Here is a 21822-nt window from a genome sequence, read left to right as displayed (position 1 = left end):
AGTATGGAGCTGGGGTCTGCACAAGGCAGCAGAACAGACCCAACAGAACTGCAAATGTCTTGGATGCAGAGAAGCCAAATCAAAGGACCATTGTTTAGCTGTGGTGACAGTTTGGCACCATGCCCTGGCTTTGTGTGAAACTGCTGCCCTGTCTGAGCCTGTGACCAGCTGAGCATCACTGCACCAGCATCGTGCTGAATTAGCTCTGCAGAGAACCCCTTGTACCCTTTCTGAGGGACCTGGCACAACTGGGAAAGTTGTGCAGGGGTCTTGTTTATATGAACAAGTTTTGTTTTTTTTTTCTCTAAGAAAAAAGAAGGAAAGTATAAGGAGCTAAAAAAGTGACAGGAGTAAAAACAGTGAATAGTATTTGTGGTGTTATGATACTTTATCCAAATGGATATGTATATGCTCCAGACATACATAATAGCATCAGTGCTGTGTATTTATAGAATAAATATACATTAAAATTTCACAGTGGTGGACAGGTATCCTAAATCAGTATAATGTATAAAGTCCATTTTAATTATACTTGTTCACTGACGTAGCCATTAGTATTACCCAATTTTCACTTAAATTTATTCTCCTGAACACTACTAGAATGCTCCTTCTGCTTTTAACTGAAATAAAAGGCCTCTAGTGCTTGGTAAAGGAATGCAGTCATTAATATAAACTTGTAAAAGTTGAGCTTTCAGAGTAATGCCCACATGAGACAACCATTTTAATAAGATTCTCTCTGTACAGCCATGCATACAATGCTGCTACTTACAGTATGTTTATGCTACTTAGAATAAGGCCAAAAAAAAAAACTCAAACCAAAACCCAAACCAGAAAGAGGAGAAAAAGGAGAGATTACTTTAATTCTGCACTTGTCTTTACTCAAAACAGGTTTGGTGGAAGAACAGGGCAAACTGCATTTGAGAAGATTGTTTCCATTTATCATAAATGATATTCATTGCTGTCCTTGCAGTTCAGCAAGTCATTTCAATAAAAGTGCCTAACTTCACTGCCAGTGCTTGTGCTTGGAATGTCACTGTGTGTTAACATATTTGGCCTAACCAGGATTTAGGATATTGAAGAGTCTTAAATTGTTACAGGTGTCTTACTGATGGAAGAATGTTTTATTGATGAAAGGCACATTTCAGCAGATAAACACCAGATCTCCTGACGGTGTTATAATTGAAAACAAAATTAAGCAACAAATTCAGACCACAATCAACTTGCATACTTATTTTAGTCCATTTCAAATCATTAAGCAGATAAATGAACATGCTGCTAAACCAGGATGGTATTTCAGGAAAGAGACTTACAGCCTGTAGTGGAAATTGCACAATTTACTTGAAATCTGACATGGTTTACAGTTGCAAATTTATTTAAAAATAAGGAGTTCCTTAGGTATTTTTTCATGGGGGCAATGTTACCTGTAATATCGAATTAAATTAGATTGAATTTCCTTTTGGAGATGTAAGTTTGTTTGGTTTGTAGGGGTTTTAACCCATGTCTTTCTGTTGCCTGTCCATGAGAAGCCTGAATGGAAAATGCCATCAGTAAATTCAGGAGATCAGTGGGAAGCTGTGCTCACCTGTTGAGGAAATGTCTCTGTTCAGGGTCTGGTGGAGCACAGGGAGCTTGGCTCAGTTCAGTGTCAGGGAGCTGCTCCATCCAGTTTGCTCTGAGGGTGTTGGCTGCAGGCACCAGCGGGAAATTAAATAGGAAATTTAAGAAAGATCATGGGAGGGGATCTCCAGAATTAAAAATGCACAGACTGATGGCCATCAAAGGATACTGCAGGGTTGCAGTTCTGCAGTAAGTCTTGCGGAAACGCCTTTGTTTATATCATTTCTGTGCTTCTGTAACAAGTTTCCAACCATGACTCACCCCACCCTTCCCCCAAATAAAATCCTTTTGCCTTTGAAGATCAATTTTTTGTTCATTCTCAGGGCCTCATTCTCATATTGTAGAGGGCTGTTAGTTTATTGCATTTGCTGATGTTATTCTGGTTTCATGCTGATTTAATTGACAGAGGTTTTCTTTAGTAGCATTTGCCAGGAATTGTTGAAACGGTATTAAGAAAATAGAACATACTATGTTGTATAGATTTTTTTCCTGATGTATCTTTTTATTATCTATAACACAACAATTTTAGCTCTCAGACTTAAAATGTTTTCACAAACATTAAATTAAAGTGGTTTTATGTGGTTTACGATCTTTGTGAAACGTTCAGTATGAAAAGTAACCCATCACACGCTGATACAGTCTTGAAAACATAACTTTAAGATTCAGGGATCACACTGGTGCTTTGCCTATTGCCTTGTAGCTGCCCTTTGTCAGTTTATACATTTCAGGATTTCCCCTCACTCCCAGTCTGCTTCTGTCCTGATGGTGGAGTCTTGGTTCCTATAAATGTTCTACAAAGCCATTAGAGTTCAGAACTTTCGTTAAGTATGCAAGGTGTTTAATAGCAAAACAGTAACCCAGATTTTTATTTGTATTTTTGATGTAGACAGTAGGTTTTGTTCATGAATATTAATTTATTAAAAATTTTAAAGTACTTTGACAAGTGATACTTGCATTTTACTGTGTCTTCACAAGCTAAGAGGTTCAAAAGCAGCTTGTAATACTTAGATGTCTCAGGTTCATGTAAAGCTGTGTAAAGTTTTAGACACAACTATTTATACATTCTTTGAAAATCCATTCGTGTAGCTGTGTTTGAAATAACTTTGAAGCATAGCTTGCTTTTTAGAACTCTGGTCATGCTATTCAGCTGGATGATGTCAGAGATAAAATACAACCTTTCACCTAAAGGTCCTGGTTTTGCTGCACCTGCTAGCACAGACACAGGCCTGCTCAGGCAGGGATGCTTTTCTTAGTCAAAAATGGATTTTGTCAGGATGATTGAAAATAGAATTTTTCATACCAAATATTAAAAAGTACACTGACTTCAGAGTCCAGTTGTATTTTAACAAGATACATCACTTGGCTTCCCACCCTAGGACACCTGCCTGGTCATGCTTTACCACTGCAGTCCTGAGCAACGTGCTGAAGACAAGTATTGTCCCCTTACCATGGCCACTTCTTGTGGCCCTTTTGGAGTGTCTGGAGGGCAGCAGCCTGTCCTGCCAGTGCTCAAATCTGTCTGTTCCAGACTACAGTGAGAAAAGCTGTTTCTGATGCATGTCATGGAAATACGTTGACTTCCTCATCTGAAGTGGATTTTGGGGCTCAGGCATTCTGTGCAGAGCTAAACCCAAATGTGCTGTACCCCTTCTGCTGAACCAGCCTTTCTTCACCTAGAGTTAGAAATTAATGAGACTACTCTTTGGGTTTTTTAAAATTTCTGTATTAAACATACGAATTGTTTAACCTAGGGGTGATTTGGCTACATTTTATAACTGTAATGGAAGTAGTCTCAAGTGGAATCATGACTGGATGTCATCTAGCTTTTTTCCTATGCCTTTTCCCTAAATTGTAAACAGTATATAGACTTAATTTGTCTTACTGCTGCCTAAGTTAGAGATTATTTAAATATTTTGAGCTTTCTTTAAATTGAATGCTGCCTAGTAGAAAACTTGGTGCTCAAAAGGACTGAAAGAAAAAGAGCTATTACTGCACACTTTTGCCAACCAAACCAAGTATGTCATAGAGCAGCAGAGGTATTCCTGCCAACACCTTGTGCTACTTGGTGCATATAGGTGCTTTGAAGTTTACTCCCCAAGATTTCTTCTGATACTAAGTTTGATTTTAAAAGTTGAGTAGCAGAATCTTGCTGTGTGTATGAGTCATGTAATGGATTAAGAATGGCACAGTCCCCTGTTTCTCTAACTCGCTGCAAGAAATCATCAAACACAATCTTGACTTGGTTATAGATGGTGCAGGTCTTTTACTGGCAAACCATTAAACCAGAGATTTTTCAGGCTTTTTTTTTCATCTGGTGAACTACTGCAGAGTCAGCAATGGTACTCAGTACCTTCAAATGTAACTCAGCAGTCGACACAAACAGTAAGGTTGTCTCTCTTCCTTTCTTCTTCAGAAATTACATAGCTCATTAGCCACATAAAATTTCATAACATTCCTGAAATACAGCATATCTGAGTGCAGCATAAAGTATTTTTGTAAAATAGAAAAAATGTAATTTTAAAATTTGCTGTTGTTTTTCTCATCAGTTTTTTCCAATCACAGAATATCATGATGTGGAGTTAGCATAAATTACTGATCATTTGTTTCTACGGACAAGACACGGCTGCTTCTGTTTTGTTATGTTTTTCATCTGATCATGATCTTCCCTCTTGGAAGCAGAGATATAGTAAAGCAGTCTCTTCTCTTCATCTTCCCATTAAAGGATCTTGTGGGTGATCACTCTCTGCCTATCCAGGACCATTATTTTACTGTTTCTCAACCACAGGGGAAATTCTGCTGGTTTAGCTCTTTGTTGTTGAAATATTACATGGAATTTCTTCTTAGTCTTCAAGACAGAATAAAGATAAGTATCTTAGAATTATTTTTCTTTCAAATGCTGCCCCCCAAATCTGAAAAATTTAGCAGCAATTATGGGGAACTTCATTTCTGTAGGGCTGGAGTGCCAAAGTATTAATGCATGGAGAGCACTTCCTTTGTCTGCACACAAATGCTGCTCAGCAGAGCCAGAAAAGAACCATGAGTGCTTTTTGTTGCTGACCAAGCATTACAGGAAAACTGAATGTAGGATTAGATTTTTCCAATTATAGCTGAATACAATGGATTGAATAACTGAATGCATTGAAAGGTATCTTGCATCAGGAACCTGATCAGTCTTCAGTGTGGTTCTTGTTTTCAACTGTTTCATATTAGAATTGCCACACTGAACATTTTCTGTAAGCCAAGAAGGGGAAATTTTACCTGTTCCAGCATCCCAGAGACATTTGAGATGGTGTTTGGTAGCTTCTTCTTGCCAGAACTGTTACATGCATGCTCCACCTTTCCTTCCCTATTTATGCATGAAAGCATGCAACTTTACCCCCTTCCTTGCATTTTAAAAAAAATTAAACCAAAGTATATTTTAAAACCAATAAAAGAATGAGCTGTTTTTCCTCTTACACACTTTTAAGAACAGTTCATTGAGCACTTATCAAAATGTTCTGTGTGTGCATGTACATTATGAGCTCTGGGCATGAGTGGAATCCGGTCTCTAGTGCCACATCTTGGAATGTGACTTTATCCCCTCTTCACAGAAATGGTCCCAGCAAGGTGACAGTAACCCCCAGTCCATGCTCTCCCTCCAAACCAGTCTCCTCTTCAGGGAGCTGCAGCAGCAGGCATGGATTGTAACTGATGCAGTGTTTTCAGAATGACTGTTTTAGGCTGTCCAGATCCTGCAGTTTGGACAAAGAAGCTTTAAATCTGATCTGTCAGTCTTTGGAGGTCATGTCTCTTTTCTCTTTCCCAACCTGTGAAACCCTGACATGTACAGATTGACATTTTATCTTTATTTTTCTTTGGCACAGGATGGGAGATGAGTTTGACAGACAGCTTGGAGCAATTTAAGGGGCTGCTCCTCAAGTGGCCACACTCCACTCTCTCCTGGTTGAGTCCTGTGCTCGTTAAGCCCAGCAGTAGTGCAAAGTACTGCTTGAAAAAAGAAGGGCAGTTTTCATCCTGGCTGAGTATGTGACTACAGAATTTCTAAAGCCAACTAGGATAGTTAGTATCAGCTAAAACTGATAAAGTATACTCGTATTTCTGAAAGTTTTTGTTTATATTTCTCATGAGCAGATGAGAGTAAAAATAGCTGTTACTGTGGAAAGTTAAAATGAAAATGAATTTGAGGCTTTTGTGCATATCATGAGAGTGCTCAGTTTGCCCTTGAGAGTACTGCTAATATGAGGCTTTATATGTGACTGTAGCCTCATCCATTTTGTGGATTATGAGACATCAGTTTCACACCCACCAGCATATAGAATTGTCAGATGTACTATTAAAAATATATGAAAAGATACCCTGGCTCTATAGCAGCTGTAATTGTTAGAGGTGCTGCACTGGATTTGCAGCTTCTTTAAGAGGTAATTCCTGTAACCATTTCTTTTTAATAAGCACTATTTAAGATGTAAAATGAAGGAAGATGTTCAGGAAATGACTGTAACATGACAGGCTTTATAGAGTGCTGTAGATCTCTGTGGTTTACCCATGTGAACTTCAAATAACTGCATTTCAAGGGTTGGTAGCAACAGTATAGCCATGGACTCAAAAAATTATTATATTCCTTATACTCAAAAAATTGATTTGCTTCTTTTCAGTTGAAGCAGCTGTGTGTTTGAAGATCCTGTGTGCACAAACCTTTCAATATGCACTATTGATGTTTCTGTGTCTTTGTTTTGGCATGGAACTGATTGTGCCATGATCCCCTTTTGTTGCTCTTCACGACCTGCTCACAACTTTGATTTCAAGGCAATGGTTACTGTTTCTGTTGTGCTTTATCTGTGCTCAGAGCTTTACAGAAACGGACAGATTCAAAAATGCCTACAGCTTGAAGTAAACTTCACATAGCAGGTTGGCAAAAAGCAAACCAAGGTTAACAGTGAGAGGTTCTGATTTCCAGACTAAGGCTGTAAAGGACCATTATGTTAATCTCTTCTGACTTTCTGCACAAAGCACACAGATACTTTATTTATATTCTCCCTTCTTTGTGGCTGTAGTGACATCAGGAAGGATAAGTAGAAAATGGGTTTGAGCAGAGGCTGGGAGATGTTTATTGAAAACATCGTCATTATGGGGGGAATAAAACCAAGGAGGACAATTAGGGCATGTTGGAACATATTTTAATTACAGCAAATATTCACAGTATTGCAGCTGGTATTGAAGAACCAATATGTACAGGTCCCATGGGTCTCAGTTATGACATCATGTGAACTGTTGCGCCCTGCTATAGGTAAAATATCAATAGCTTTCTCACTTTGATGATATTAGAACTGCTGCTGTCACTGCAAATGTAAGGAGGCTATTTTTAAGTGAGTTCTGTGCTTTGAGACTCTTTGCTGTCCTTTGTGGTCATAATAAGCTTGGCTAATGTCAGCTTTTTTCCTAAAATCATCTCTTCAACCATTTTCACTCTCAGTATTTTAGTCCTGTCTTAAGCATATAATTCACTTTTTTCATCATTCCTTGCTTCCATCATATTTTTATGTGGTATATTGGTCTGCATTCATTCACATTTGTTATTTATAAGTTGAAATTCTTAGATATTCTGAGTCTTTTTGGATTTGTCTGCACTGGGTCCCATTTATTTGCTGTTCCTTCAAATATTGGAAAAGTGAATGCTATTTAGGGCAGTGAGGTGAGCTGTCTCCAGTGAGGATAACTGAATAGGTTTTTCAGTACATAATGGTATGCAAATAATATACCTCTGCCTCTCATGGGAATAACTAAATATCTGCACAAGCTGTCTGTGACCTTAATAGATTTGTAGGCATCAGAATAGACCCTGTGCTGCTGAAGCAAAGTATGTGATGTATAAATACTTCAGGTGTGTTTTAGGGCTAAGCAGTGCTGTGGAATAACAGAGAATTTAGGATGTGGTGCACACAGCTTAGTGTGTGTGGCAGTGTATCCCAGCAATACAATACAGCTGATGCACAAGCAGTATGTTTTAATAATAGTCACCATTAATAAAACAGATGATGCTTAAAACCTGCTAATTCATTATGTTGCAAGAGTGTCTTCATGCACAATACAAGGTGAGGCTGCAAAACTCAATAAAATTAGAAGTAAGCTGCTCCACTTGTCTGTTTTTATGTTTATGATGTTTTATATGTAAAAGTAAGTTTTAAAAATTCTTAATCTTTTTAGTTTATTTTTATTACAGGTTCTAGACCTTCAGGAAGCAGATGCTGCATTTAAAACAGCTTTGATTTAGTGAGACTTTCTGTGCAATAGAATGCATCCTTCCTAAAACTTCATTTTACTTAAATTAACTTGTATTTCCACTGAGGATGGCTTATATTAAGCACAAAGGGAGGCTTAGCAGTTTAGACTTCCATCAAATAAACTGCATAACTAAAAAGAGAAGATGGCAAGCCTCACATACTTGTACTTGAAAGAATTGTGTTCTCTCTCGTGGGAACTCGAGATTAGAGAAATTATAAAGGCTTTGCATAAAAACAGGGAGTTAGAATTAATTTTTGCTTAAGCAGGGAAGTGTCAAAAGCCTATTATGATAATTTTTCAATTTTGTCTTAACTGTTCACACATTTTAAAATAGTTGTACAACTGAGTGGAGGAATAATTGATGTGTTGTGGGTTCTTTTTCCTTTCCTTGGGCCATCATAAAACACAGCTTAGGTGCACTTAGGCATGGAAGGAGTAGGTGTGCTAATTAAGTAGATGAAAATTTTCATATCATAGTGAGAAAATTTACCTAATGGATTGGAATAGTACTCTAAGAATGGTTCCCCTATTCTTAATTACATCCAAGTACCAGATATCAATATTACATGAAGACAATTAAGCCACAAAAACCTTAGTGAGAAAGCATAATTCCTAGCAGTAGAACTATGGGGTTGTAGAGACTATCATGTTTATTATTATTATTATTATTATTATTATTATTATGAACAGTAGCATTATAAATCTACATTTAACATAAATTATTCATTGTCTTTTAATGTATAGTAAAAGCTGAAGATATAATGGAATGAAGAGCTACTACTACTTTTATTTTTTTAATCGTTCTTCAATTAAAAACATATAAACCATGTCTATATCAGAAAGCTGATAAACTGCTGTGGTGTAGTAATTCATAATTTGTGGACGTAGAATAAATTTTAGGACTTCCCTAGGCAAGAGAAGACTGATTTATCAAATCCTTGTAATAGTAAATTAAATGCCTTTTTCTTTTGTTGAATACAGCATTGACAGCAGGAGTACTGTTCCAGAATTACTTTCGTTTTGGTGATCAGTTTTGCTGTTCCATAGGAAGAGTCTTTGGTGGACCAGGCTTTGCACTTGGAATGAGATTTACTGGCAAGTGTAAAGTAAGCAATGCTCCTTAGTGGTCATTGATTAGTAAGACACTGTTTTTTATGTGCAGAGAAAGGGCCCTTTTCCTGGCTTGCAGCTGATTTTTCTGCAGAAGCCTGTTTGGGCTATGAAAATGCTGCCTTTGGTATCCCCAGATTACTGTTCATTAATGCCCAACTTGTTGAGATTTTTTCTGGCTTTGTCTGCAGTAGAAACTGGTGAAAGGCCAGAGATTTGCTATATTGCAGGAGTGAGGCACATTCTGCTTCAGCACTTTTGTGCTGCTGCTGGATGGCTTCTGACAAAGTTTCCAGTGTCTCTTCACACCAACCTTAGAGGATCTGATTGTTCCTTAGCCCTTCTCTCCCCAGAGCTGTGTTTGGGAATTACCTTACTGAAAGTGAAGTGTTGGTCGTGCAGTTTTGGTGAGATGAGACCTAGAGAAGAGGGTCAGCAACCACTGTGGCTCTTAGATGAGCTCTCTGGTTTCTGATGGCTCTGTTTATGTCCCTGGAATAATAATGGCAGGAATCAGACAGCCGAGCGTGAGCATGGATGTGTGTTGGGTAGAGGAAAGGAGAGGATGCTGTAAGATCTTTAGGCAAAGGGAAATGTATTTCATAGTCTTTGTTCTTGTTTTTTTTGCTTAATGTTGCACAGTATTGGTGTGTGTATAAACACATGTGTAATTTGAGTGCAAGACTAAATTTTTGACCCAGTTTGTGTTACCTGTCACTAAATATATGCAGGATTGGAACCTTCCTGTATAAAGCAGATTACTGAAGTATTTTATAGTACGTTGTCCAAGATGAAAGATTTAATTCCATTTTCTGGTGTCTGTTCAGTGTTGTGTAACATTTTCATTTCTCACATAACCTTGTACAGTGCTTATTAATAATGACTTTTTTATTGTTTACATATGAAAGCTTCCCTGATAGACGTGTTTATTTAAATGTTATTCCAGTGAGTAGTAAAATTAGCAGTAGGAGTTTTGTTAGATGTTTTTTCTTCTATCCACTGTATTTGTTCTGAGCTTATGCAGCATAAAAAGTAGCTCACATTGATAGGAAAAAATATAAATGTTATCAATCTTAATATATTTTGTAGTGCTGTGACAGCAAATACCTTTCTGAACACTTTTCCTCAGGGGAAGGCACTGTTAGCTCCAAATATATTTGCACATTTGTCCCACTTAACCATGTAATCCTAGGTGTTATTGGTGATTTTTTTCTGTTAAGTTAATTATGTTTTGTTTACTCTTCAGTAGCATGCTGTGAGGAGCACAGAAATGTAACTCACGAGCTCTTGACAGGACTGATGAATGGCCACAGACAGAGATATTGGCAGGCTGCTCTCTAGTGCTCTGTCTAGAATTGTTTTCCTAAATAATTCAGAGGGCTGAAATTTGATGAAATCATTTCCATTTGAAGAATGAATGGAAACGGTAAATGGATGAAGACTTTGGTAATGGAGCAGTTGTGTTCATACTGTTGGACAGTCAAGCATCCTGCATCATTGTTCCTGTGCAAATTCTTTGCATGAAGTTGTGATTCAGCCTTGTGCAAGTGATTTGTTCTGTAGTGATGGGCGTTCCTGTGAATTAGCCAGTGAATTAGTTCTTTTCAGGATTGCTTAACATGCAAGCCTATCTACAAATACAAGGCTGACAAATGGGTGATGAGTGGTGCTTAGAAGGGACTGAATGACAGCAGGACAATAGAAGAGTAACCTGTGGTTAGTGTAGGTTTGCCCCTAGATAAACCCGTGTGGTTTCATCCTTTTTAAAGACCCTTTTGGAAGCTGTTGATTCTGTACCAGTTACTGTGGTGGTCTGTGAGGGTGTGTCCTCAGCTACACTCATTCATTCTTCCAGGAAGATTCTCTTTGTGAACCCCACATAATATTTGACTGATGACCTGTGTCATGCAAATGTCACATGGGAGCAGTGATTATTTATGATACCATAAATCTGCTATTCTTTCTTAATGCCTACAAAAACTCTGTGCCTGAATGGATCTGCTCTCTGGGACTCCTTGTCCTTTGATGTACCGAGTGCAACAGAAATGGCTTTTTTGTGTAGGTGTAATTATGTGCAGCCACTAAGTGCCTGTGTGATTGCAGTGTCCATGTTTTATGATTTGTTTTCTATAGCAGCTAGGGTATCCAAAGAATTGGGTTGATATTTCAGAACAGGTCTTTCTCCTTTTCCTCTTTTCCTGATCCCCTTAGAGAGTACATACAACATAAACTTGGGTAAGAATACTTGTTTGGCTTATGAGCACAAAACTACTGAATACAGAATCACCTTTAAAAGCTGGGGGGTGGTGGAACAAACCAGTCTGTCACTAGCTGTTATTCACTGGTTTCTCACTGAAAATGAAATTGTATTGCAGTAACAGTACAGCCAAACTTGATCTTGCTCTTTTAAGTGTGAAGGCATCTTTCGCCTCAACCCTGCTTCTCCTCTGTTCTTTTTGTCATGCCTGCCTCTTCACTGTAATGCTGTTTCTGTGCAAGCTGGAGCTGGAAAATGTGGAGCTTTACTGCACATGCATATAATGCAGCACAGAGCTAGGGTAACAGAGAACATTTTAAATTATAGCTGTATAGATTTGAGAAATGGACATTAAAAACTATGTGTATAAGGAATACTTATTTGGATTTCAAATGTAGCTGTTGAAGTATTTGACTAGATCTTGTGCTCAGTGTGGCATACTCAGTATGAGAACTAATGCAGTCTAACATCTGTAGTTAATACAGCCTGTCACCTGGCAGTGAATGAATAGAGACTTACAGGATGTGCAGAAAAAAAAGTGTGATTGGAACCATCACTACTATTTTGGAAGAAACAGCATAATACTTTATTAACATCATGGTTTCTCTACATAAACAGAAAAAAAACTTTGCTTGAATTTGAATGATCAAAATTACACTTTATAATGAAAGTTTTGAGCATACAATTAATTTTATAAGATTAGGAATAAAAACTTCCTTAGAAAAATTGATTTAATAGCATTGAGTGGACTCACCTTGTGGTTCAGAGAGATGCTAAGGGAAATCCACGTCAAAGTTTCTAGAAGTAGGAGTGCTGTGCTCCTCAGAATGGCTGGGCTGGATGAGCCTGGTACTTGGAAAAATGATCCCATATGAAACAGGTGGGAGTCCTTGAATGCATGTGTCCCTCTTTGGTGGCCTTGGCTCTGCAGCACTGAGAGGTTGGCTAGGGTTTCCTCCCACTGGCAGTGCAGTGTTGCGTTTGTGGGAACAAGACCTGCACAGTAGAAGAATGAGATAATCTTTTCCCAGGGGAAGGTGAGCAGTGCATGCTTTTGGAAAAATGGTACCCTGACAATAACTTGGCCCTATTTACACCACTTTTTTTTGTGGATACAAAATATTCTTGTCCCTCTAGCAGCCTTCACTTCCGTAGTCCTCTGCTGTCTCTGTCTGCTTAACTCAAAGTTTCAGTAGTAGTGAGTTGCTTTTATATCTGATGATTTTTAGAGGTTTCTCTCTGCTGAGGTCTACCTCACCAGTGTATTTTTGTCATTCTGACTCCCTCCATTGTAAGGATCTCAAGGAGTTTTATCTTTCCATTTGTGGTGTGACACTGAGCATTAAATTCTTGCCTTTAGTCTTGTTTTTGCTAGTAATCCTCTTGTTTAAATTAATTAAATATAAATGTATTAAAAAAGAAGCACGCTTCTCTAAGTAGCAATGACTGAGTTTTGAATACCAAGTCTACTTAATTAAGGTGCTCATCTGGTATTTTTGCATGCTTCAGTTGGCATGAACCTTTGTGTTTGCAAATGTAATTCATATATTTGCTGTTGACTTAGGCATCCTTTTGTGGAAAATCATGATCATGGCTTTATATACAGGTATGAATTTGATTAAAACATAAAGAAAATTTGCTTAGCATATATAGAGGCAGTTGCACTTTTTTTTCTAAATGCAACCTAATCTGACTTTTCTCATCTCCTCTCTAAAGGATTTGTGAATTCCAGTATATAGCTCAGTGTCAGCTCAGTGTCTGGCTTGTCTGGGAATTCAACTGCCCAGGTGCTGGCAAGGCTCCCTTTGATTACAGGTTGTATATTATGTGTTGTATCACAGGTTGGAAGATTAGTGAATAATTGTTTACCACTAAAAGCACTTTACAGTGCTGTGAAATGCTAAGAGATAACTGTGAAAGTAGGCAGTAATAAGTAGAAGCTAATTTTTAAAAAGTCCTTATAGATTATGAATTTTAGAAGGAAATGAAAAAAGTAAAGCTAGCATAATAGTATTGTTCCTATTACAATGATTATATAAAGTAAATATTAAAATGCAGTTGTTGGTATTGATGTTAATTTAGTTTAGCTGCTGTTTTTCCCTGTACCCTTTGTGAGTTTTTGTTGTTGATGAATGAACTTTCTTCATTATTTTATTAATACTGGAGATATCAGTAATCATGGCACTGTGGTTAATAAATACAAACCGGGAGATTAGACAAAAGTACTTGAAATTGTTTTGCAGATTAACAGGCACAGTTTGTGCTGGAATTCTCTTATGACTTTAATCTTGCTGTGGGCACAGAGAGGATTAAACTATTACTTGATGGCTGGAGTTATTTGATTTCCCCCACTCCCCTGTGAGGACCCCAAAATCCAAACTACCCAACAAATTAGAAGCGTTGACTTCCACTGAAAGCTTTGAGGACATACTTTGTGCTGTGATTTGCATGTGATACATATAAATTCATTCTGAAAATAAACTTCGTTGTGAGCTTTGTCCTAGGAATTGAAAGGATTACCCAGTTTGAAATTCTAAATTGCAAGTAAACCTGAGTTGTTGGAGTGCCTCTAGGAAATACATAGTGTGCTCTTGGCACAGTGCACTGTGTAGCAGAATTTAGCTTTTTGGATTTGAGGTTCACCTTGAATTTTAAAGACCTGTTTTGAGACATGGATCTTTTTTTCACATTTCTATACTGGTTTTTACAACAGACCCTCACATAAAATTTGGTACCTTGAGGAACAAGAAAGAAAACCTTTGGCATGCTGTGGAAGAAAAAGAAACATTCATTTAAATGGAGAATGACTAAGAAGAAATTTGGAAATTTCTTTCTTCACCCCCCAAAATATATGAAATTCACCCCAGTGAGTGCAAGCACTGCACAGACAAGTGTTTTTCACTTCCCTGCAAGTGTTTGCTGCTCCCCAGGACTAGGGGAGGTGGACAGAGGATGTGCATAGCCTCTCTCCTGGCTGTAGCTACCGCTGTCTTGGATGTTTTACACCACTTGTGCTGCAATAAATAGGCCAGAACTGGGTCTAGGACACTCAGCACTGAAACTGCAGTGAGAATTAAGCAGGGATTAATTTGAAATCCAATAGCTGCCACTTTAATGGACTCTCTGGCACACAGCACTTCTGATGTGTTATTTTTGTGCAGTTGCACAGGGATGTTTTGCACTCCTGGTACAAACACACACCATCTGCCTCAGGTTGGGGAGAACATCCCCTGCAAGAAGGATGATGTGCACATTTATTTCTAAGCTTTTGCACCCTTTCTTAAAACCCTCATCTCCTAGAGGTGATTGAAGAATTTGTGTATTCCTGTTTCATTTGGGAATTACTTAATTCCTGTCTGTTTGCATGGCTTACTGTGCTGCCACTATTCAGATGTGGATTGTGAGTTTAAACCAAAGCTTTCTGTTACTGTAGCAATATTTTTGTGCCTACTGAGAACACTAAGACAGAGTTCTGTTCTGGATATTATAATCTGACAGTCTTCTGGTGTGGAAAGCACATTTATCCTTATAGATAAGCTTTAGAGAGTTTGTCCATGTGAAATATTAATATGTGATGTTTTAAATCTTATTTCTGTATTTTTAAATGAAACCATTTTTCCTCTAATTACCACTTCAGCTTTTTAAAATTATTTTTTTCATAAAGCTCATTTTAATTGGAGTAACACGTATTGCATGTTTTATGAAACACCTTCATTGAAAGTCTTGGATACTTTCCATTCAGATCCCTATAGACCCATCCAGTTTGAAAATACACTGTTTTATCCTCTGCTTAATTACAGTATTTGGAGCAACTCTCTGTTAACTGTTTTTAAGTTCCACAGGATAATGAGTCTACCAGAACTAGAGAACATACAGCAAAAAACTGTTCACAGGAGGCAGTTTGCTGTTGCTTAGCTACCTGTCTTTTTAATTTGGAATCTCCTGCAATTCCATAATGACTAGTCCTTAAGCTGCTAAATGTATTTGTTCATGACAGATTGTACCATTCTGAACGTGCATTTCACCTATGTTACTGCTATTATTGTAGGAATAAAGAGAGTGTTTGTAATGGCATTGTGGTGTGGTGTAAATCACAATACCCAAATACGTCACTTACAGAAGTGGTTCTTAGGTGGGTACTACAATGAAATTCAGAAAAACTTGAGCAAAAAGAGTGTTGCCTCTGCTTCTCCAGAGCAGTCCCAAATATGAACAAATTTTCTGTAATTTGTAGGTAGTCCAACCAGTCTGTAGTACACATTCTCACATCAATTTGGAACGTAATAGTGATAGATAATAAATTGCAGATCAAAATACTGGGACACTTAACATGGTTTTGGTCCATTTAGCATTTTCTTGCAAGTGAGAAAATGCCTGACATGTAAAAATTGCCTGAATCTCACAGAAATTTGCTGAAATAAGATTCTGAACTCGGCAATGGTCATAGGAGAACTACTGAATTTTTTTTTTTAATCTGTGAAAAACTTTACTTACAGCAATGCTTTCTGATCAATCCTAAAATTGATATAAAGAGAGAGTTTATCTGGGCTTGTGACTGCAGAACTGGTGTAAGCATAGAAAGAATTTCTGGCTTTTCTAAACCTTTTTCCAGTATGTGGATCTAAAAAGGATTTTCATTTGCTATTAAAGTGAATTCTTTCTTACTGTAATAGTCTTTCCCATAAAGAGAGATCTCTGTGACTCTTTCCCTTCTGCCTACACAAAATAGCCACAGCAGCTTCTGCAGCAGGGTGGGTGAGGCACTGGTGTGTTTTTGGGAGGGATCCCATCCCTCCTTGGCTCCGGCAGCTCTGGCTGGGTCTGCTCGGGGCCACGGTCGATGCTTTCTGCCTTGTATTCGTTAGGATTTTAGAAAGATGAACTTGTTAGTTTGACAACTAATTATACTTTTAATTTAGTGGTGAACTCTCTTGGGAATCTATGAGCGAGTTAATTTAAATGAAATTAGGTATTTCAGCTCTTGCAGGTATACTTTGTAGGTTTAAATGTGAGTCTGTGTAATCCCATTTTAGATATTCATAAGGTTTTGATGTCCTCATGGAAAATACTGGCCTATTTCAGTATGATTTTGTGCTCAATTAACCATTTAGAGATATTGACTTACGGATATTCAACAGAGTTGCATATTTTTGCCCTTTTATTGTGGTTTAATATTTACATGTAGATTTCAGTTTCTGGGTCTGTAAATCTTATTAGGATAATTTATTTTTAAGATTACTGACTATGTAGCTCTTGTACAGCCTCATATAATTTTTGTCATGCCTTCATGGTTTTAATCCTTTGCATTTTAACATTGCATCCCATGACTTTAAACTGACTATATATATGTCCTTGATTTCCCAGTGCAGAGCCAGTGCTGCACTGGCCTCTCTTCCCTTGCACAATTCCATGGAGACTTCAGTACAAGACATGACAAAATGTAAAACCATACTCATAGATCACCTTATAAATATTTATTCATATAAATTCTTTAAAGAAATTAAATTACGTGTTCTATACCAAATAGGAAAGAGAGGCTTTTAGTGTCACTGGCTGCAAATTGAAGTCATTTGTCTTGAAGGGTCAGGTGCCACTTTGTGGTAAGATACTTGTCTGAGATCCAAGAAGGGAAAGATTGATAGTACAAAGAGATTGATGGAACAGGCACTGCAATATGCATACGAAGTTACGGGTTAATTAGGAAGATTTAAACAAGAAAGTCCCTTTGTGTGGAGAAGTGTCATGTGCTGTTACTCTCAGAAGCGAGGTGTGCTGGCAGCCTTTGAACAGGCAGAGTTGATTTTCAGAGATGTTTATGTGGAGATGTGCAGTTGTGAATATCAGTGAGGTGGCAGATCACCAACAGCACTCGCTGCAGCTGACGAGTGCTGCTCAGGGAATTCAGTGCTTTGCATACAGAGACACCTGCTCTGCTCACATCTTTGGTTTTGTTGTGGTTGGTGCAATTTATAATGCTGGTTTTGTGATTCCTGTATCAGAGTAAAATCATTAATATTTCAGACTGCCAAGTTCTTTGGGTGTCTCAGGTGATGTGACTGTTTGTTCTACTTTTTAATTGCCAGCACAGTACTTACAGAAAAATCCTAAAGCTAAGAGTGTGGGAGCTGAGCAACCAACAAATGTTGTTTTTTGTTGATAGGAAAGCTGTTTTGAAAGAACAGACATTGCAAATTGTTCCTTCTTGCATTAAAGTTCACCAGCCTCCCTGGTACATTTAGCAGAGAACAACAAGCTTCTCTGTGTGGATTGATGCTGAAATTAAAACAGCAACTTTTATAACAGTTACTCACTTCGAAGAAAGAGAATTTTAAATTTGACTGAAATGCAACAAAACCAAAATGGTCTGTGCCCCTTGTGTCTCATTCTGCACAAGGACAAAATGGTGCAAATCTTCCAGCAAGGCAGGAATAAAAATCTCAGCGAGTGCTTCAGTATTTATTATCGTAATAGTAAATCATCCCTGTCTAGCTAGATCTGTAAAACCTACCTGCTGAGGGCAAGAGCAAGCACAGGCCTGGGGGACTGGGTTATACTTCTAAATACTATAATTCTGATATTTTAGTCACAATAGTCTTTAATAAAATTTTGCATTCATCTAGTCACCTTATTTTTGCCCCAGACAGATCTTGGGCTACATGGCAGCTCTTATCTTCTGCAGTCCATTTCTTTATTCTCTGACTGTGGAGTATGTGAACTTTTGGTTTAATAAGGGGAGGAAGAAGACAGGCAAGTTTTATCTTGTCTAGCTGCTACGTGTGAGACAGAAAAGGCCTTCAATTACAGTGTATGATGTTTTACTGAAGATGAAAAATTTCTTGAAGAGGGACAGAGTTTTGAATTGCAGAATATATTTCTACATTAGGGAAAGGCAGTTAGACTCAATGAGGCCCCTGGGAAATGTGATTGACATTGAAAACAATCCCATTTTGTTTTATGATGTTGCTGTAATGATGAGTCTTTGCTTGTTATGTGGTCAGATATCCGTTTATTCACGTAATTCTGAGTACAAAAGCAGCTGTGGAAAACAGGTAGTGGAAAAACAACATTCTTTTTTCTCTTTCACATTTTCACTTGTAGGAGCTATTTTTCATACTTGGAGAATTCTTCTCTTGTATTAACATGAGACCAAATATAAGAAAATCTGTCCAAATAAATGAGCTGGAACACATCCCACTATACCAATACACACAGGCAAAGTGGTATCTCAGGCACAGTTCCAGTGGCCTTTTTGTGGTACTAACCCTCCCTGCTTGAGTGGCAACTTGCCTCCCATTAGCTCCCCATCACATCAAAAAGATGCTTCTATTTCATGAAGAAATACAGCTCATTGGTATTTTGTTCAACAGCAAGGATTATTTTTTTGCACTTGATAAACACAGTGCACTGCTTCTTGTGAGAACTAAGTACAATTTTTTTTCCTCTTTCTGTTTTTTCTTTTTTTTCCAGAAACCAAAGCAAAAGGATTGGCATCCTCCTGGAGGATTTATTTTAGGACTCTGGGCATTGATCATCATGGTTTTCTTCAAAACATACGGAATCAAGCACATGAAACATGTCTTCTGAACTGGAGCAAACAAGACACTTGCATTGGCTGCTACTTTGGGTTCTTGGGTATCACCTGTGTTCTCTGCATGTGGATTATGGTTGTGTTGAAACACTGTGTTTACATCTCCCTTCTAAAGGTTCTTTTGAAGCCATCTCTTCTGCCCCTTTTTCTGGAAAGATTCTGACAAATGGTTTTAATGTTACTGCTATTTCACTTTGTTTTGATTTAAACCTATTTTAATGATTTTCTGAGCTTTTTTCCTTCTGGTTAAACTTTAAAAAGGGCAGGACCTAAACCCAGTAACTTGATTTCTGTGATTGCTGCTGGATTGTAAATGGGCAAATTCTATCCACTGTACTTTGAAGTACATCTTAGAAGAAGTCACCTATTACTAATGAACTGGACATTTTGGAGAATGTTATGTAAGATGTAATTTTCTCAATAAAAACTTGACCCACTTTTCAGACTTTGGCATGGCATATTGGAAGCTTTCTTCACAAAAATAAAAATACTCGGGAATATATTGATTTCTTTTTTCTTATTCTTTTTTCTTCCCTGTCAAATGCAACCCTTAGATCAGTCCTTTCACCTTAGGCAATTTTGAGTCTAGAATTCTATGAGTTGGTGAAAGTGAAAAGAAAATTATGACCTTGCTGAATCTACTTTAAAAGGCAGCCAAAAAACATGAAAAGACTTCACCATGTCCATTAGAAACCCTTCATAGGTGTTGTATTTTCATTGCATACAATATGGACTTGGATGCTTTCAAAATTTTCAGTGCACTGTATTTTTGCACTGAAGAAAATCAACTCTGACATCAGGACGTAAAACATTATAAATGGTACATTTGTATTCTGTAGTTTCTGAGCCCTTAGAAAATGTTTTGTTTTGTTGCCTGTGTTTTATAAATTCTGGTTTGGCATATTGATTTGTTCTTCCTGGACATTTATTGATGAATGTATGCTAAAAGGGTTTTGTCTGTATAATATAGTGATATTTGTGAAGAGAAGAGCACATCTGTCAGTGAGGAGAAGCTTTTGCCTTGTGCTTTTGGAACTTGTTCCATACCTTAATCAAAACAAAGCTTACCTGAAACAGCCATGGTGTAAGTACTAGACACATATCTCTAGAAGTTATTAGGAATTACTTATAATCACACATAATATCAGAGTCAGTGTATTTTTCCTCAGATCTGGTTCTGAGCATTTCCTGTTGCACATACAAATCCGAGTGCATAAAGATTTCTGTTCTTTTTTCTTCTCTTCCAGTGTGATTGTGGCATTCCAGCCTCAGGTGAGAGGAGGTGAGCTGTAAGAGCCTGGCAGGGCTGTGGAGGAGCCACTGAGGCTTCCAGAGGATAGGGAAAGCAGCAGTGTGGTGCAGCTTAAGAACTGAAGCCTTGGATTTTTATCTCCAAAGATTTACTAGGCTTGGAGATGTTGAAGGTACAAAATGATCCATTAAGGGAAGGTAAACATTTACCTACACCTCCTCTTCATGGCACTTCTTGGTGAAGAGCTGGAATTGTTTTCAGTAGCAAGGGCTTAAGGCTCAGGAGTAGGGATTAAATCCAAAGCATTCCTACTGTTCCTGTAGTTCTGTAAACTGATGTTGTGGGGTAGATAATACTGGACATGTCTTCACACTGGACTGATCAGAAGCTTTTATGTAACTGGTGCACAGATCCTCCCTGCAATAACAATGCAACTTACAGGAAAGAGAAGCACTCTGTAGGATGGGTCTGAGCAGCATTCCTGGTGCTGGAAGTCTGTCACTGTCTATTCACAGTGTATTAGGTTTGGGGGTTGGGTTTTTTTTTTGGTAATGTCCTTCAAAAGCAATGACTTGATATCCAAAATCTGATATAATGGTGACTTTTCATAAAATCAGAAAACCTTTTCTTTCCTCCTGAGCAATTTCTAATACAACAATCAAGTAAAATCTGCTGTGCACAGACCATGTAGAAATGTGTAGACCCAGTATGGAAATTAATCCTACAGAATTCCATAGAGGATTGGCTTAGCTTTCCTTTCCTAATTCAACTATTTTTCAATTATTATAAATATTTTAGTCGAATATTTATTTTATACGCAAGTTTTGCCACACTTTAAAAAGTATATAAAGTGAAGTTGATAGAGCTTTGTGCCTTGCTTCAGTTGCCATTACACTTATTTGGACTCCTCAGGCCTTACTCAATTTTTCTGTTTCCCTCTTTTAGCCACCTTTTGCAGGAAGCAACAGAAGTATCTACAGAACTCAGGTGAATTTTGCCAGTAGCAGAAGAAAGCAAAGATTCTGTCTTTTTAAAAGCTTATCTGCTTAGGGAAAAGGAGGCAATTAGGTGGGTTATTAAAATGCAATTTATGAATAGAGGCACTCAGTAAGTATGCATGTGAAGGTGATTAAATTGAAGTGAGAACAACAGTTTGACTGGAATGCAGCAAACTATGCTTCAGGCATTTTTAACATTTTTGTATGCACAGAAGTGAGGAGTTGAAATGGATCATTCTGAGACATCATAAAGTTGCCTATGCTACACCTATGGGACAGTATTTCCTATGCTGTGATAGCTTTTATTCTTTGAACAGTTAGTCTGAAAGCAAGTACAGGAATGTCACAGAATTGTCTGTAAGTGTGTGTTGTATATTTATTTTTTATTTAAAGTTAGTAATCTTTTCATTTTCCCAGGGAGGCCTTCAAGCTCAGTTTGAAATGTGTGCTCTGGGAGCCAACCATGTCACCCTCAGTCACAAACCATTTGTGTTCTGCAGGCCAAGTGTGCTTTGCAGTATAGGTGCACAGATGATCTTTTCAATGGAATCCAGAAGACAAGCCAGATGGCAGTTTCTTGATGCTTCTTTGCATGGGAACTTTTTGAGCAGAATTGAATTTCACCATTTTGTGACTCTGCTTGGATAGGTCTGTGAACCAAGTGTGCCCACGTCTGCAAAACTCAGTGTCTGCACCCTGTACTGTGGAACTGCATTGACAG

General features: G+C 37.8%; 1 protein-coding gene across 1 annotated transcript in view; it reads left to right on the top strand.

The window, feature by feature from the left end:
* PIGK (phosphatidylinositol glycan anchor biosynthesis class K) overlaps window positions 1-19353 on the top strand; it is a 66022-nt gene extending 46669 nt beyond the window's left edge. Inside the window, 1 exon segment of the mRNA XM_033067141.2 lies at window positions 18731-19353. Coding sequence (XP_032923032.1) covers window positions 18731-18847 — 117 coding nt within the window. The 3' untranslated portion in view covers window positions 18848-19353.
* The last annotated feature ends 2469 nt before the right edge of the window (window positions 19354-21822 follow it).

Source organism: Catharus ustulatus, chromosome 9 (assembly GCF_009819885.2).
Source record: "Catharus ustulatus isolate bCatUst1 chromosome 9, bCatUst1.pri.v2, whole genome shotgun sequence".
Taxonomy (NCBI): Eukaryota; Metazoa; Chordata; class Aves; order Passeriformes; family Turdidae; genus Catharus; species Catharus ustulatus.
This window is presented reverse-complemented; position numbering and strand designations above follow the sequence as displayed.